Below are 17,497 nucleotides of genomic sequence, written 5' to 3'. Positions count from 1 at the left end.
TGATTTTTCCCAAAGCTAGTCAATTAAGGAACCAACAACAATATAATTAATAATTTTAGCTATGAATAAAATCAGGATGGTCAGACAAATTAATAATATATATTTATATGGCTAGTAAAAAATGAAAATACTGGCTATCATTTATTGGAAACTTAGTATGTGACAGGTGTTGCATTAAATGCCCTATGTATACAATCATAATAATAATCCTGACAGCTTAGGTATTATCATTATTCCCCCTTGTAACTGGGAGACTGAGAATTAGCCAGATTATGTGAGTTTTCCAGAATCACACCAGTTGTAGGTAGAGGAATTTGGATTTAAACCCATGTGGTTCAATTATACTCTATAGCATCCCTATAATACATTTCAAACCTCCCACTAATTGCCCTCCTCCTCACTTTATCCACCCTACAACCATACAGATAAAAACATCAAGGTATGGTGAGCTCAAGAGACTTTCCCAAGGCCACCCAATTTTTGACAGAGCTAGAATCTAAGAGTCCAGGTTCTCTGATACCCAGTTCGAGGATGGTAAGTCTTAGGTATCAGCAGGAGAAAAAAAAAAAGAAAGAAAGATAAATGAAGAGGTGAAAAAAAGAAATGAAGTAGAAGAGTGGGAAAAAGCTAAGAGGGGAAAGGGCAAGAAGTAATTTAAGTTGAATAAAACTTAAAAGTACTCATGGTGGGCAGTGGTAGATGCTGCTCTGTTTCCCTGCTACCTACCGAGAATACTTGCATCCTATTCACTTGAACAAAATATTCCTGAGCTCCCACTATTTCCTGTTCTTTCCCAATGGGCTGAAAGCTAAGCTGTGTTGTTTTTACATACTGATGAGCCATTGATGATGACCAAGTTGTATGGTCAGGTAGGGGGTCGTTAAGATCAGATTATAAGGGCATACTCATAAGGAGATCCCCTATGGAAACAAATTGGCATTACCTAGACCTTGATTGAAGGCAATTAGATGGACATAAATTTGGATGCTCTTTTCCATTAGACGGTACCTGATAGTCACTGATTACAAGAGCAGCTCTAACCTCATCTTTGCTTTGAAGACATGCTTCTCTGCTTCTGGGGTTACCTTTGGTGTAAAATGATGATGACTCAATTCCTGGAGAGTTCATTGCTCCAGAAAACAATACAAACAATTGGGACTTCCCTGGTGGTCCAGTGGTTAAGGCTCCGCACTTCCACTGCAGGGGGTGTGAGTTCGATCCCTGGTTGGGGAACTAAGGTTCCTCACACCACATGGTGTGGCCAAAAAAAAAAAAAAAGACAAACAATCTGGCTCGTCCTCAAGGCTGAAGACCTGATGACCCCAGGAAGGGTGAGGAGTTAAAGGATGTGTAACTTCTTCTCCCTCTGCAATTTATATATGGATAGATAGCCCCATACTGCTTCTTAGAACTGTCCCAGGAAGTAGCCCAGAGTGAAAACTTGTCAAAAAAGTTGACAAAAATATTGTACATTCCCTTGATGGGAGGATGTAAATTTAATAAGCCTCTGGAAACAGGGTGTCGCCTGAGACAAACCCACATGTCTTCCAGATAATCTTACTCACAAGCTAGCAGTGGTTCCTCAACAGGGCTCTCATATGCAACCTCTGCAGGCAATTGGTGTCAGAGAATAGAATGTTTCGCTTGCCAGTAAGACCAGATAAAATGGTGATCTCAGCTCTTGTCTAACTCCTTTATAAATGCATGAGGTGGCTGGAATCTAGGTCCCTTTCCAGGAGGGAATGTGTCTGTCCACAATGTGTCTATTCATGACTGATTCTAGCAAACCTCTCCATGAGTGGGGACAGTGGGATAATACAGGCTTAGTCCTATGACTTTAAGATTTTGTAGAGTTTGCCCTCACCCCTTGTTTGGTGAATGATGGTCTTGATATCATTCTCTATCTAGAATGCGAGAAATATACCATTTTTAGTTTCTGATCCCACAAGTTTGTCTGGGGTTCTTTGAAATTCTCCACATTTAGCTCATCTTTACCCAGATCTATCTCCTTAAAATACAAAGAGTCGTTATATGGTCTGGCTAGGTGGATGTCAAGGCAGTGGGAGTCAAGGAAGATGTGTTTTTACACATGACACATGTTCCAAATCCATACTAGAGGTTCTCAAGTGGAAACATGAGCGCTAAATCTGGCCTATTATGACCAACATATGGTGATTAATTTTTCTTTTTAGTTTATTTTTTTTTAATTGGAGTATAGTTGCTTTACACTGCTGTGTCAGTTTCTGCTGTACAGCAAAGTGAATCAGCCATACCTATATATATCTCCTCTTTTTTTGATTTACTTCCCATTTAAGTCACCACAGAGCACCGAATAGAGTTCCCTGTGCTATACAGTAGGTTCTCATTAGTTATCTATTTTATACATAGTAGTGTATATATGTCAATCCCAATCTCCCAGTTCATCCCACCCCCCCATCCCCCTTGGTATCCATACATTTGTTCTCTACATCTGTGTCCCTATTTCTGCTTTGCAACTAAGATCATCTATACCATTTTTCTAGATTCCACATATATGCATTATTGTACGATATTTGTTTTTCTCTTTCTGACTTACTTCACTCTGTATGACAGTCCCTAGGTCCATCCACATCTCTGCAAATGACACAATTTCGTTCCTTTTTATGGCTAATATTCCATTGTATATATTGTACCACATCTTCTTTATCCATTCCCTTGTTGATGGACATTTAGGTTGCTTCCATGTCCTGGCTATTGTAAATAGTGCTGCAGTGAACATTGGGGTGCATGTATCTTTTTGAATTATGGTTTTCTCTGGGTATATGCCCAGTAGTGGGATTGCTGGGTCGTATGGTAGTTCTATTTTTAGTTTTTTAAGGAACCTCCATACTGTTCTCCATAGTGGCTGTATCAATTTACATTCCCACCAACAGTGTAAGAAGGTTCCCTTTTCTCCACACCCTCTCCAACATTTATTGTTTGTAGATTTTTTGATGATTAATTTTTTAATTTAAATTTGCCATTATTCAAAAATGAGAATAGATCATACATAAGTTAAAGTGTCTATTTGTGTGTGTATTTTTTCTTTAAAAAATCCTGAGTGGGGGCTTCCCTGATGGCGCAGTGGTTGAGAATCCGCCTGCCAATGCAGGGGACACGGGTTCGAACCCTGGTCTGGGAAGATCCCACATGCCGCGGAGCGACTAGGCCCGTGAGCCACAAACTACTGAGCCTGCGCGTCTGGAGCCTGTGCTCTGCAACAAGAGAGGCCGCGATAGTGAGTGGCCCGCGCACTGCGATGAAGAGTGACCCCCACTCGCCGCAACTAGAGAAAGCCCTTGCACAGAAACGAAGACCCAACACAGCCAAAAATTAAAAAAAAAAAAAAAAAAAAAAAATCCTGAGTGGTTTCCAACACTTGATGGAACATGTCCTCTTCAGCTCAGTATAGTCCCCCCTATTTTCTCTTGTCCCTTCAACATGGTTCTGAGTGTCAATTGCCATATATCACCACATACACACGCTGAGATTCTTCTCATAGTCTAAAAGTATGAGAATCTGACATTTTAGCTGTAATTTCAATAAAGCTGAAATGTTTATGATTGCATCCCATGTTCTGTTGAATTTCCATAAGGAATAAAATGATCGGTAAATAATTGATTCAGTATGGGCAGGGAATGAACAGGTGAAGTTAAGCCTTATTGTATATACTTTAACAGGGCAATGAGATACTCATTGACAAAAAAACAGGAAAGCAGTGATTTTAACTCTAAACTACAACAGTGAAAATCAATAATTATTGCTAAAATGTCCTTTGATTTTTTTCTTTGATGGGACAGGGACTAAGAACATGTGAGAAATGTCTGAAATCCGATTTCCCAGACATAGGCATGGCTCTATTCTTCATCTCCTGCAGCTCTGCTCAAATATTACCAGTGGAGCCTTCTCTGACCAGCCTATTTAAAATCACAACACTGTTTACTCCTCGGCAGTCTCTTGTTCCCTTCTCTGCTTTATTTTTCCTTCAAAGCAATTAATACTTTTTTTTTTTTTTAGTTTTTATTTATTTATTTATTTATTTATGGCTGTGTTGGGTCTTCGTTTTCTATGCGAGGGCTTCCTCTAGTTGCGGCAAGCGGGGGCCACTCTTCATCGCGGTGCGCGGGCCTCTCACTATCGTGGCCTCTCTTGTTGTGGAGCACAGGCTCCAGACGCGCAGGCTCAGTAGTTGTGGCTCACGGGCCTAGTTGCTCCGCGGCATGTGGGATCTTCCCAGACCAGGGCTCGAACCCGTGTCCCCTGCACTGGCAGGCAGACTCCCAACCACTGCACCACCAGGGAAGCCCCTATCACCTTTTAAAATAGTACCATATTAAAAAAAATTTTTGTTGTTGTTTATTATTTGCCCCCCATTCTAGTCTTAACTAGAATGTAATTTCTATGAGGACACAAATTTACATTTGTTTGGTTCATTCCCATGACCTAGAAGAGTGCCTTAAATTTAGTAGGTCTTTAATCTGTATATTTTGAATGGATAGTAGTTAAATGAAGAATCACCATTTGTTGAATGGGTAAAGAATGTGTACCTCCATTTTAACTGATAATCTAAACAAATATTTCCAAAGCAGATGTTTCTAAGATTTGAGAGTTGTGAATTATTTAAAGACAAATTAAGTCAGTTTTTTGCTTAGTTGTTTTTTATCATAGTACTTTTCATTGTTTAAGGTGAAATAGAGGTTACTCAGGGGAGATTATGGAGGATTTTACTGCTCTTGTCATATTTTTTGACATGAAATTTTTCCTGAAGAACATTCATATTCATTTTTTGATCAGAAAAAAAATCCATGAATATGTATTTTAGTGATTATCCTTAATGTTTGGAATTTGTGCTATCTGGAATAAGGACAAATCCTGAAGGCTGTTAACAAACGGGACATCCATTGTTACTAATTCAGTCATCTAGAATCTCAGTATTTTTCATAATGGCATGCTTCCTTGCTATGTATTTACCAGGGCCAAAGAGTGAAATTGCTAAATTCAGAAAGCATCTAGGAAAATTCTGTATATATCCTAACATATTATTATAAGCAAAAGTAAGCTAGTTGGAATGAAAAGGAAATGGCACATTTAAACTTTTATTCCTTTTCACTTAATTCAGAACTTTTGTTGTTTTTCTGTCTAAGATAATTTTGGCATGCATTTATTTTATTTTATCTGTATGTAATGTTACTGAGAACAGTGCTTAAGGTTTGTTCTGATTTGTGGGGCTTTCTTTTGCTATATTTTATTAAACCAATAGAATATTTAAGATAACACATAATAATTAATATGAAGCCCCTTTAGAAGGGATGCTAAGGTGATTTATAAAAATGGTCTTAACAGTTTTATGAGATATATGTGGAGCAAATGGCTCATTTCTTCTATTTGCTGCATTTAAGTTGAATTTTTATCTCCATTCACCATATGGTATATTTTAGCTTTCTCATACATATTTTCTATGACCCACATCCCATTGAAGTAGCTGGGGGAATTTGCAGAATGTGATAATGTAGGCATAGAATCTTCACAAATAGATGGCAGGAAGCAGAAAAGAAAAGAGCTTGGATCTCTCAGTTGTTAGATAAATGTGTTTAGTTCTGAATATAGTAGTAAAAGCTTGAGGAAGATACTGTTGTATTTATGGCTTTTTTTATTATGGATATAGAACAATGAAGAACTCTGGCTTTGAAGTCATAAAAGTCAATCACAATTTCATATCATTATAATGTTGGGCTCAATTTCTCTAAGCCTCAGTTTCATCATTTGTAAAATGGGTACCATTAAACACAAATGTTATACATTTATAATACTTACTTGTTTGTCTGCTTATAAGGTCTATATCTTTAGTTTTCCCAAACGATATGAATTAGGCACTGACTCTGACTTTATGGTATTGATCAGGGAGGTTTAGTGACCTAAGACCTCATAACTAGTAATTGGTAGTGTCTGGGTAAACCTGAGACAGCTTCCAATACTGCTTTCTTCTCATTATGGCCCATAGGAATTATTAGCACCTGCCTTATAGGACCTGTGGCATCCAAGAGATAGAAAAATAAAGAGTTGGAATTAATGAGAGACCAAGAGACAATGAAAATAAGTGGGAGAGCAAATGAGAGAGAAGGGATAGGTCAGTCAGGGTTTAAAGAGTTTTCTTTTATTACAATTTTTTTCATTGAGAAATAATTGACATATAACAATGTATTAGTTTCAGGTATACAACATGATTCAATATTTGTACATATTGTGAAATGATCACCACAGTAAGTATAGTTAACATCTATCACCACACATAGTTACAGATATTTTTTTTTTCCTTGTGATGAGAACTTTTAAGATCTATGCTCTTAGCAACTTTCAAATGTACAATACAGCACTATTAATTATAATTACCATGTTGGACATTACATCCCCAGGACTTATTTATTTTATAACTGGAAGTCTGTGGCTTTTGAACACCTTCTCCCATTTCACCCACCTCCCACCTCCCACCTCTGACAACAACCAATCTGTGTTCTTCGTATCTATGAGCTCCATTTTTTTTGTTTGTTTTTTGGTTTGATTTTTAGATTCCATATATAAGTGAGATCATGTGGTGTTTGTCTTTTTCCATCCTACTTCACTTAGCATAATGCCCTGAAGGTGCATCCATGGTGTTGCAAATGGCAAGATTTCCTTCTTTTTATATGGCTGCATAATATTCCATTGTGTGTATTCCATTCCACACACACCCACACACACACCACAACTTCTTTATCCATTGGCTGCTTCTGTGTGTTGGCTATTGTAAATAATGCTGCAATGAACATGGGGGTATAGATACCTTTTCAAGTTAGTGTTTTCATTTTTTTGAGATAAATACACAGAAGTAGAATTGCTGGATCAAGGGTAATTCTATTTTTAATTTTTTTAGGAACTTCCATACTGTTTTCCATAATGACTGCACCAGTTTACATTCCCACCAACAGTGAACAAGGGTTCTATTTTCTCTATATCCTCGTCAACACTTGTTATTTCTTGTCAGTTTGATAGTAGTTATTCTAACAATCATGAGATGGTATTTCATTGTGGTTTTGATTGGCATTTCCCTGATAAATAGCGATGTTGAATACCTTTTCATGTATCTGTTAGCCATTGATATGTCCTCTTATATGTCTATTCAGTTCCTCTGCTCATTTTTAAATTGGGTTGTTTGTTTTTCTGTTGAATTGTATGAGTTCTTTATATATTTTGGGTATTAAACCCTTATCAGATATGTGATTTGCAAATATTTTCTCCCATTTGATAGTTTATCTTTCCATTTTGTTGATGATTTCCTTTGCTGTGCAGAAGCTTTTTAGTCTGGTGTAGTCCCACTTGTTTATTTTTGGCTTTTGTTGCTTTTACTTTGGAGTCTGAAGATAGTTTATTGATTTGAGTAAAAATGCAGTAAATTCCAATCATGAAAGTGGAACTGTCATATTCACATTTTACTTATCCAAATTCAACTACATGTGCTCAGTATAAGAAAATCATCTATAATCACCTATTACAGAATGAACTTTATATCTTAGTTAATTACTTTATTTGGTGCCCACCAAAAAACCAAAAACCAAAAACAAAATCAATTCAATCCCATGTTGTAGAGAGAGAATGCACAAAATCACATAGTGTAGTTTATGGTTATTTAATGGGCTATTAAGCATAATTTTTACAACATGCAGTTTTCTCCTTATGCACTTATTTTAAAACATAACCCATGTTAGAGATGATTTTACTGTGGTGTTAATATAAATGGTTTTCTATGAGTTATATTTTTGCATAATTACTATAATTCATAGATTTGTACCAACCCTTTACATTCTGCAAAAAGATTTAAGTAGTATAGAACTGGATTTTTTTTTTATGGTGATATGCTTATATGTCTATTATTTCCTGGTTTGTTCATATTTATATAGCTTAGAATGTATTCATATTTTATATTCATGTGCATATAGAAACACTGTTATAAATGGTAGTTACTGCTCCCCCAACCCCAGGAACTGCAATGTACCTGAAATATGCATTCTACATTTATAATGAAAACAATAACACAATACGAGCTTAAAAGTGAATTGCCCTGCATTGCCCATAAAGCAGAAACACTTATGCATAGAAATGCTTTGAAAGCCTTGGAAGAGATGTGCAATCAAAATGCAAATATGTTTTCACTTAAAAAGAAAAAAATTTCTCTCTGGAAACTGGTTTACATAGGATTTGGAGTTAACATTCCAGTTTTTCATCTGATTGAAACCATTGGCTATTTTATTTACCAATGTTCTTTGGACTTAGTACCATCTGCTGTTCATTGTTGGGGCATGCAAAGTTCCTGGGATTATATATCCTCCAGCAGATTTCTTTGTTATGGTCCATTTTTGTAGGCTGTTGGTTCAACTTTTCTTGGTAGCTCCAGTATTCTTTTTGCTAAAATCTGTGTTTGGGTGTAGTTCTTCCATGACCTGAATTATAAATTCCTAATTTCCAGAAGAAATAACAAAGCATATGTAAATTGTAATAGCTTAAATTATTCTGACTTTATTAACTACATTTAACTTTTTTGCTTTTCATAACTAGATTCATTTCCCTTCCTCTCATTTTTGCTTTTTCCTTGGACTAAAATCATTTAACTTATGTTGTTACCTAAGGTATTGTTAAGCAGTACTTTACTCCATTAGCCCATTAAATAAAGTCCTTCCTGATCTGTTGCTTATTGTAATGTGTCGATTGTGTCTCCTCTGCTACCGCTCAAAAAAGGCATACTGGAGTCTTAACTTCCAATGTCTCAGAATGTGACCTTATTTGGAGATAGGGTCTTTACAGAGGTAATCAAATCTCCCGAGGCTAGGAGAAACGCCTGAAATAGATTTTTCCTTAGTGCCTGGAGAGGGAGCATGGCCTTGCTTGATCTACTTGATCCCAGATTTGTAGCCTCCAGAACAGTGCGAATAAATTTCTGTTACTCAGTAAGTAGTACTTTACTATGGCAGACCTAGTAAACTAATATTTACTAATCTTGTTGCCCATTCTATTACTTTATGTCCTCTCCTATGTTCCCAAACTTTCCCAATTCTTTGCTTTTTTTCGTTGCTATTCATCATGGGCTATCCTTCTCTCATATCAATATATTCAAAATTTACCTTTTATTTAACTTACTGTTTCTCAAATGCCAGATTGTTTATGAAAATTTCATAAACAATAAGCTTCTCATAAAATTAGATGTGTTTTCTCCCCGATGTCCTGTTGCAAGATCCTTTGCTTAATCCCAAAGGACTAGCTAGAGATTCTTTCTATCACCATAGTAGATATCCAGGGCCATTGTATTCTGGGAAAGTTTGTGAAATGAGTTATTGGAAGAAAACATGAGGTATTCACATGGAAACTGATATATACAGGTGCAGGTGGTAAGAAGTCCCCATTTATGGTGAAATGAGTGGGAAAGTTCTCCATATCTAAACCAAGCTCAATTTCTGGATATTACCCCAGAGGCCCTAGGAAAGTTTCTTTCCAGAGGCCCTAGGAGAGTTTCTTCTTTATTCCGCTTATCCTGGCTCTGCCCAGGTAGCAAAACCACTGCAAAAATGTTCTCCTATGTTTTATCCTAGTTCACTTTCTTTTAATACTTAGCCTTTAATATGAAATTTATTTGGGGGTGCAGTGTGATCTAATTTTCTACAAGTCAAGTTTTTCCAACTCCACTCAAATAGAATGACCCAATTCTATTTTATTGTGCAGTGATTCTTCTGTTGATTGATTTTGGGGTTAAGTTTATATTACTTTAATTATTGTAACTCCATAATAAATTTGAATTTTATACAAGGCACATCCCTGTAATACTTTTGTTTGTTTGTAAAACACATATTAACTAGATGTTTGTTACTCCAGATAAATTTCAATATATTTTTTTCTCTGAGTGTAACCTAAAAATTTATTACAGAAAAATATATAGTAATTAGCATTATCATTTAATGTGAATTTTTATTCTTCAGCAAAATTTTGTAATTTTGTAATTTTGTATACACCTAATATGTTTCTTATTGAGGTCATTTATAGTTACCTTTATTTTCTTATTTTCCTCCCATTAAATTAGAAGAATGATTATTCACTTGTGAATATTACATTTTTATTCAGATTCTTTACTCAAGTAATATTTCAATTCTAGTAAACTTTCAGCCAATTCCCTTGAGTTTCTAAGTAGAGAACTGTTGAAATAAAAGTGGCTTTTCTCACTTTTATATTTTGTTACATCTATGTTTTCTGATTTCTTATTGTAATTGACTAGAACATAAAAAAAGGAAGTAAAGATCAGAATAGGAATCCTTACTAATTCCTATTTGAATGGAAATTTCTTTTAACTGTTGTATTAAGCACCAGTAAGTGTGAGATTTTTATCAATTGTCTTTTTCAGTGTTTCATGAGATGACTATGAAGTCATTTTTCTTTTAAGTTCTTTTGGCTTTCACATTTGGGTCAATTTTGGTAATTTATATTAGCAAATCAGTTTTTCTATTCTTGCTATAATTTCTAATTTTAATCATGTTTTCTTCCTCCTTAATTGAATAGAAATTTGTTTCTAGATATGTTTCTATATATCTAAAATTCTATAAATAAATATCTATATATATTTACTATTTCTGTTACTTAAAAGATTTATGTTCTTATCCTTATACTTTTTTCTTTCTGAATTCTATGCATTTTTTATTATTTATTTTAAGACTTTTTTTCATTGAGATATAATTGACATATAACAATGTATTAATTTCAGGTGTACAACAAACTGATCTATATTTGTATATATTGCAAAATGATCAACACAATAAGTCCAGATAACATGCATCATCATAGTTATAATTTTTTCCTTGTGATGAAAATTTTTAAGATCTACTCTTAGCAACTTTCATATATACATTATTATTAACTATAGTCATCATACTATACATTACATACTCATGACTTATTTATTTTATAACTGAAGTTTGTATGCTTTGGCCACCTCCCATTTTGTCCACCCTCCCAACCTCTGGCACCACCAATCTTTTCTCTGTATCTGTGAGTTCCAATTTTATTTGTTTGCTTTTTAGATTCCACATATAAGTGAGGTCACATGGTATTTGTATTTTTTTCTCACTTATTTCACTTAACACAGTGCCCTCAAAGTCCATCCATGTTGTCACAAATGGCAAGATTCCCTTCTTTTCTATGGCTGAATAATATTCCATTTTATATACATACACAACCTCCTTATCCATTCATCTATCATTGGACACTTAGGTTACTTCCATGATTGGCTATTGTAAATAATGCTGCAATGAACATGGAGGAACAGATATCTTTTCCACTTAGTATTTCTGTTCCTTTCAGTTAAGTACCCAGAAGTGGATCATATGGTAATTCTATTTTTGATTTTTGAGGAACATCCATACTGTTTTCCATAGTAGCTACACCAATTTACATTCCCACCAACAGTGCACAAGTATTCCCCTTTCTCTGCATCCTTGCCAACACTTGTTATTTCTCATCTTTTCAATAATAGCCATTCTAACAGGTACAAGATACTATCTCATTGTGGTTTTGATTTGCATTTCTCTGATGATTAACAATGTTGAATACCTTTTCATGTACCTGTTGGCCTTCTGTATATCTTCTTTGGAGAAATGTCTTAATTATATCCTCTGCCCATTTTTAAATCATTTTCTAGTGTTTTTTTGTTTTGTTTTGTTTTACTACTGAGTTGAATGAGTTTTTAAAAATACATTTTGGATATTAACCTGTTATCAAATATATGATTTGCAAATATTTTTCTCCCTTTCAGTAGGTTGCCTTTTCACTTTGTTGATGGTTTCTTTTGCTGTGTAGAAGCTTTTTAATTTGATGTAGCTCCACTTGTTGTTGTTGTTTGCTTTTGTTGCCTTTGCTTTTGGTGTCAAATGCAAAAAGTTGTTGCCAAAACCAAAGTCAAATAGCTCATCACCTATGTTTTCTTCTAGTTTTATGGTTTCAGGTCTTTGTTCAAGTCTTTAATCCATTTTGAGCTAGTTTTTTGTGTGTGGTGTAAGATAATGCTCTAGTTTCATTCTTTTGCGTGTGACTGTCCAGTTTCCCAACAACATTTATTGAAGAGACTATCCTTTTACCATTGTATATTCTTGGTTATTTTGTCATAAATTAATTGGTTATATATATATGTGAGTTTATTTCTTGGCTGTCTATTCAGTTCCATTGATCTATGTGTCTGTATAAAGGCAATACCATACTGTTTTGATTACTATAGCTCTGTAATATAGTTTGAAATCAGGAAGTGTGATGCCCCCAGCTTTGTTCTTCTTTCTCAAGATGGTTTTTGCTAATCAGGGTCTTTGTGGTTCCATACAAATTTTAGGTTTGTTTGTTCTATATTTGTGAAAAATGTCATTGGAGTTTTGATGGGAATTGCATTGAATCTGTAGATTAGTTGGGCAATATGAAGGTTTTAACAATATTAATTCTTCTAATCCATGAGCATGAAATATCTTTTTGTTTCTCTTCTTCAATTTCTTTCATTAAGGTCTTAAAGTTTTCTGTGTACAAGTCTGTCACCATCTCGGTTACATTTCTTCCTAGGTATTTTGGGGTTTTTTTGATGCAATTGTAAACGGGATTGTTTTCTTAATTTCTCTTTTTCGTAGTTTGTTATTAGTATAAAGAAGTACAACACGTTTTTGTATAAAGATTTTGTATCCAGCAACTTTACTGAATTCATTTATTCTAATATAGTTTTTTTGGTAGAGTCTTTAGGATTTTTATATATTATATCATCTGCAAACAGTGACAGTTTTACTTCTTCCTTTTCAGTTGGGATACCTTTTATTTTACTTATTTATTTACCTAATTGCTCTGTCTAGGACTTCCAGTACTATTCTTTTATAAATTTATTTATATTTGGCCATTTTGGGTCTTCGTTGTTGTGCGAGGGCTTTCTCTAGTTGCAGCAAGTGGGGGCTACTCTTCATCACGGTGCATGGGCTTCTCACTGCAGTGGCTTCTCTTGTTGCAGAGCACAGGCTCTAGGTGCGCAGGCTCAGTAGTTGTGGCTCGTGGGCTCGAGAGCACAGGCTCAGTAGTTGTGGCGCACGGGCTTAGTTGCTCCGTGGCATGTGAGATCTTCCCAGCTCAGGGCTCAAACCTGTGTCCCCCGCATTGGCAGATGGATTCTTAACCACTGCGCCACCAGTGAAGTCCCCAATACTATGTTGAATAAGTGGTAAGAGTGGGCATCCCTGTCTCATTCCTGATCTTAGAGGAAAAGCTTTCAGCTTTTCACCATGGAGTATGTTAGCTGTGGGGCTTGTCGTATACGGCTTTATTATGTTGAGGTGTGTTACCTCTATACCCACTTTGTTGAGAGCTATTATTATAAATGGTTGTTGAATTTTGTCAAATGCTTTTTCTGCATCTATTAGACAATCATATGATTTTTATCCTTCATTTTGTTAAAGTGGTATATCACATTAACTGATTTGCAGATGTTGAACCATCCTTGTACCCTTTGAATAAATCCCACTTGATCATGGTGTAGGATGCTTTTAACATGTTGTTCAATTCAGTTTGTTAATACTTTGTTGAGGAGTTTTGCATCTATATTCATCAGGGATATTGGTCTGTAATTTTCTTGTGTCGTCCTTGTCTGGTTTTGGTATCAGGGTAACATTGGCTTTGTAAAATGAGTTTCAAAGGGTTCCCTCCTCTTCTGTTGAGAAAGGCTGGTAATAATTCTTCTTTAAATGTTTGGTAGAATTCACCAGTAAAGCCATCTACTCCTGGACTTTTGTTTGTTGGGTGCTTTTTATTACTGATTCAGTCTCCTTAGTAATAAATGTGTTCAGATTTTCTATTTCTACATGCTTCAGTCATAGTGGATTGTGTGTTTCTAGGAATTTATCCATTTCTTATAGTTTGTCCAATTTGTTGGTATATAATTGTTCATAGTAGTCTCTTATGATCCTTTGTTTCTTTGTATCAGTTGCAACATCTCCTCTTTCATTTATGATTTTATTTATTTGAGTCCTTTCTCTTTTTTTCCTTGGGGAGCTTAGCTGAAGTTTTGTCAATTTTGTTTAACTTTTCAAAAAATCAGCTCTTAATAGCATTGCTTCTTTTTTTTTCTAGTCTCTATTATTTCATGCATTTCCTTTCTGAACTTTGTTATTTCCTTTCTTCTACAGGCATACCTCAGGAGATTTTGTGACTGGTTCCAGATCACTGCAATAAAGAGAATATCACAAAAAAGTGAGTCACATGGATTTTGGGGTTTCCCAGGGCATATGGAAGTTATGTTTACACTCTATCTTAGTCTATTAAGTGTGCAATAGAATTATGTCTCTTTTTTTTTAACATCTTTATTGGAGTATAATTGCTTTACAATGGTGTGTTAGTTTCTGCTTTATAACAAAGTGAATCAGTTATACATATACATATATTCCCATATCTCTTCCCTCTTGCATTTCCCTCCCTCCCACCCTCCCTATCCCACCCCTCTACGTGGTCACAAAGCACTGAGCTGATCTCCCTGTGCTATGCAGCTGCTTCCCACTAGCTATCTATTTTACATTTGGTACCACTTTTATTCTTGTAATTGACTTCTAGTTTCATACCAATATGGTCAGAAAAGATGCTTGATAGGATTTCAGTCTTCTTAAATTTATTAAGACTTGTGTTGTGGCCTAACTTTTGATTTTTATCCGTTTAGCTACTCTATGTCCTTTGATTTGAAAATTTAGTTCATTCACATTTAGTAATTATTGATAGGTATATACTTATTGCCATTTTGTTAATTGCTTTCTGGCTGTTTTGTAGTTTCTCTGTCCTTTCTTCTCTTGCTGTATTCCTTTTGATGGTGATGTTCTGTAGTGGTATGCTTAGCTTCCTTTCTTTGTGTATCTACTATAGGTTTTTGCCTTGTGGTTAACATGGGACTCACGTAAAACAACTTATAAGAGTCTATTTTAAGTTAATAACAACTTAAGTTGGAATGCGTCCCAAAGCTCTATATATTTACCCCCACACACATTTTGTTTTTAATGTCTTAATTTACATCCTTTTATATAGTATATCATTAACTAATCATTGTAGTTATAGTTATATATACTACTTTTGTCTTTTAACCTTCATACTAGACTTTATAAATGATTAACGTACTACTTTACAACATTAGATTATTCTGAATTTTACTATATATTTACCTTTACTAGTGAGATTTATACTTTCATATATTTTCCTGTTACTCTTTAGCAAGCACGTTTCATTTCAGCTTTAAAAAGTCCCTTTAATATTTCTTTTAAGGCTGGTCTAGTGGTGATGAACTCCTTTAGCTTTTACTTGTCTGGAAAACTCTCCTTCAATTCTTAATGACGAATTTTATTATTTTTATAGGTAGTTAGGTGTAAGTCTTTTTTTTGTTTCATTTCTTTTTAGTAGTTAATTTGGCATATAAAGTTACTTTTACTATACCTTTGTCATTCTATACCTTTTGATATGTAGTATCATTTTTATTATTCTATAAATTGTCACTGCTGTTGTTTTAGATTTTCTCTTTGTTCTTATGGTTAGAAAATTAAGTTTTAGTTCCCATGGTTGGGATTTGCTTTATTGTGTTTTAATGTTTAACTTTTTTACATTATGGAGAATTATAGATTTTAAGGTTTTATTTAAGGTTGAAGAGATGATTGATTTTAGCAAATGTCCCTTGACAAAATATGAAAGTCTTTCTTTCCTTTGTAGGAAAGGAAGTTAGTTATATCTTTTTATTTAACTTTATTTATTTATGCAAAAACCTTTTATTTCTTCCTCTTCTTGTTTGTGCGCTTCATCTGTTAAAGATTGAAAGTTATCTGTTATATCCCCCACTATAATGTTTTCAGTAATTTGTGCTTTTTATTTGTTTGTGTATGTCTATCTGAACCTCAGAGGCAAAGGACTGAGTGAATCACACACCTCAATACACAGTGCAGGATCACTGATGATCCTGTAAGGCCCTACTCTCTTTTTTTGATTTATATATTTATTCCTTTTAATCCTCATTTTCTATTCCACCTGTTCCCCTCCCACATCCCAAACTCAATTCTAACTAGTTTGGCAGGTGTCCTTTGGTTTGTATATATGCCTGTGAAATATGAATTGTTTTATGTACATTGTTGTTTTTTAATTTTCATAAATGGTAACGTAAATTACATCTTCACCTGTTTCTCACTTTTCCACAAAATACTGTGCTTATATGACTATCAATTTTGTTGTTCAAAATTGGCTTGGTTCTCATTAGTAGTACGTATGTATCTACCATGTTTATCCATTTATTCTCTCAACAATGGGCACCCAGATCATGTTCAACTCCCTGCAACAAATCTGCATAAATTTCCTTATATATTTCCCCTTACAAACCTTACAGACTTACTTCTTATAGAGGCAAGAGAAGGATGCCCGGATGGAAGGATATCAATATACTTAATTTAACAGATTTCTCAGAAGCGTTACATAGTCTGCACTTCCACCAGCAAGGCATGAAGATCCCTATGTCTCTAATCCCAGCCAACATTTGGCCTTATCCAGCTTTCTAAGTTTTGACAGTCTGAAGGGTATAAAATGATATCTTATTTTAATTTATTTTTCTCATTATTAGTTAGTCTGAGAGTATATTTAAAGGTTGAGGCCTTTTAAATTTCACTTTTTATATTTTGCTTGCTTTTACCTTTTGCCTTTTTGGAATTGGTATTCTTCTTTTGTCTTGTTCATTTGCAAAGCTTCGCTTACAGTCTAGACCAGGGGTCAGCAAATCTTGGTCTCTGGCCCAAAACTGACTTGCTGTCTATTTTCATATAGTCAACAGGCTAAGAATGAAGTTTACATTTTAAAATGATAGGGTAAAAAATGAAGAGAATAATAATACTTTGTGACACATGAAAATTATATAAAATCAAATTTTAGTGTCCATAAATAAAGTTGTATTGAACGTAGCCATGCTCATTCATTTACGTATTGTATATTGCTGGCTTTATGCTACAATGACGGAGTTTAGAGTTTAGTTCCGACAGAGATTATATGACTCACAAAGCCTAAAATATTTACTAGCTATCCCTTTATGGAAAAAGTTCACTGACTTCTCATCTGAAAGAGTCTCTGATTGATTTCAGACATTGTTAATTTTGCCATCATGTTCCCTAATCAATAGCCATTATTTTGATATAATCAGGTTAATCAATTAAAAAATTTTTGTCTGATATTCCAAGCTTTAAGATTATGTTTAAAAAGTTCATTTCCACTCCACTGTCACAAAGATAGTTTCTCACATCATCGATAATTAGTTTTATAATTTAACTTTTACATATAGGTATTTTATAAACCATGATTCCATCTTTGCAAATTATATTAACAAATGAACTAATTTGAATTTTTCTCTGTATAGTGAACCAACTTTCCCCAAACCATCTAATAAATT

The 17,497-nt window shown here is 34.5% G+C and overlaps 1 protein-coding gene across 2 annotated transcripts in view; it reads left to right on the top strand.

The window, feature by feature from the left end:
* The window catches only part of LOC309615148 (uncharacterized protein), a 259,975-nt gene that overhangs the window by 147,104 nt on the left and 95,374 nt on the right, over window positions 1-17,497 (top strand). The window contains exon 2 of one of the 2 annotated variants that reach the window (XM_082364516.1): window positions 14,232-14,295. In XM_082364516.1, coding sequence (XP_082220642.1) covers window positions 14,232-14,295 — 64 coding nt within the window. Of the gene's footprint in view, window positions 1-7,733; window positions 14,296-17,497 lie in introns of those variants that run through there. The other variant, XR_014236542.1, reaches the window with a different exon arrangement.

Source organism: Balaenoptera borealis, assembly GCF_965194805.1.
Source record: "Balaenoptera borealis genome assembly, chromosome: 17".
NCBI lineage: Eukaryota > Metazoa > Chordata > Mammalia > Artiodactyla > Balaenopteridae > Balaenoptera > Balaenoptera borealis.
The sequence above is the reverse complement of the archived record's forward strand: the minus strand, read 5'-3'. Positions and strand labels throughout refer to the sequence as shown.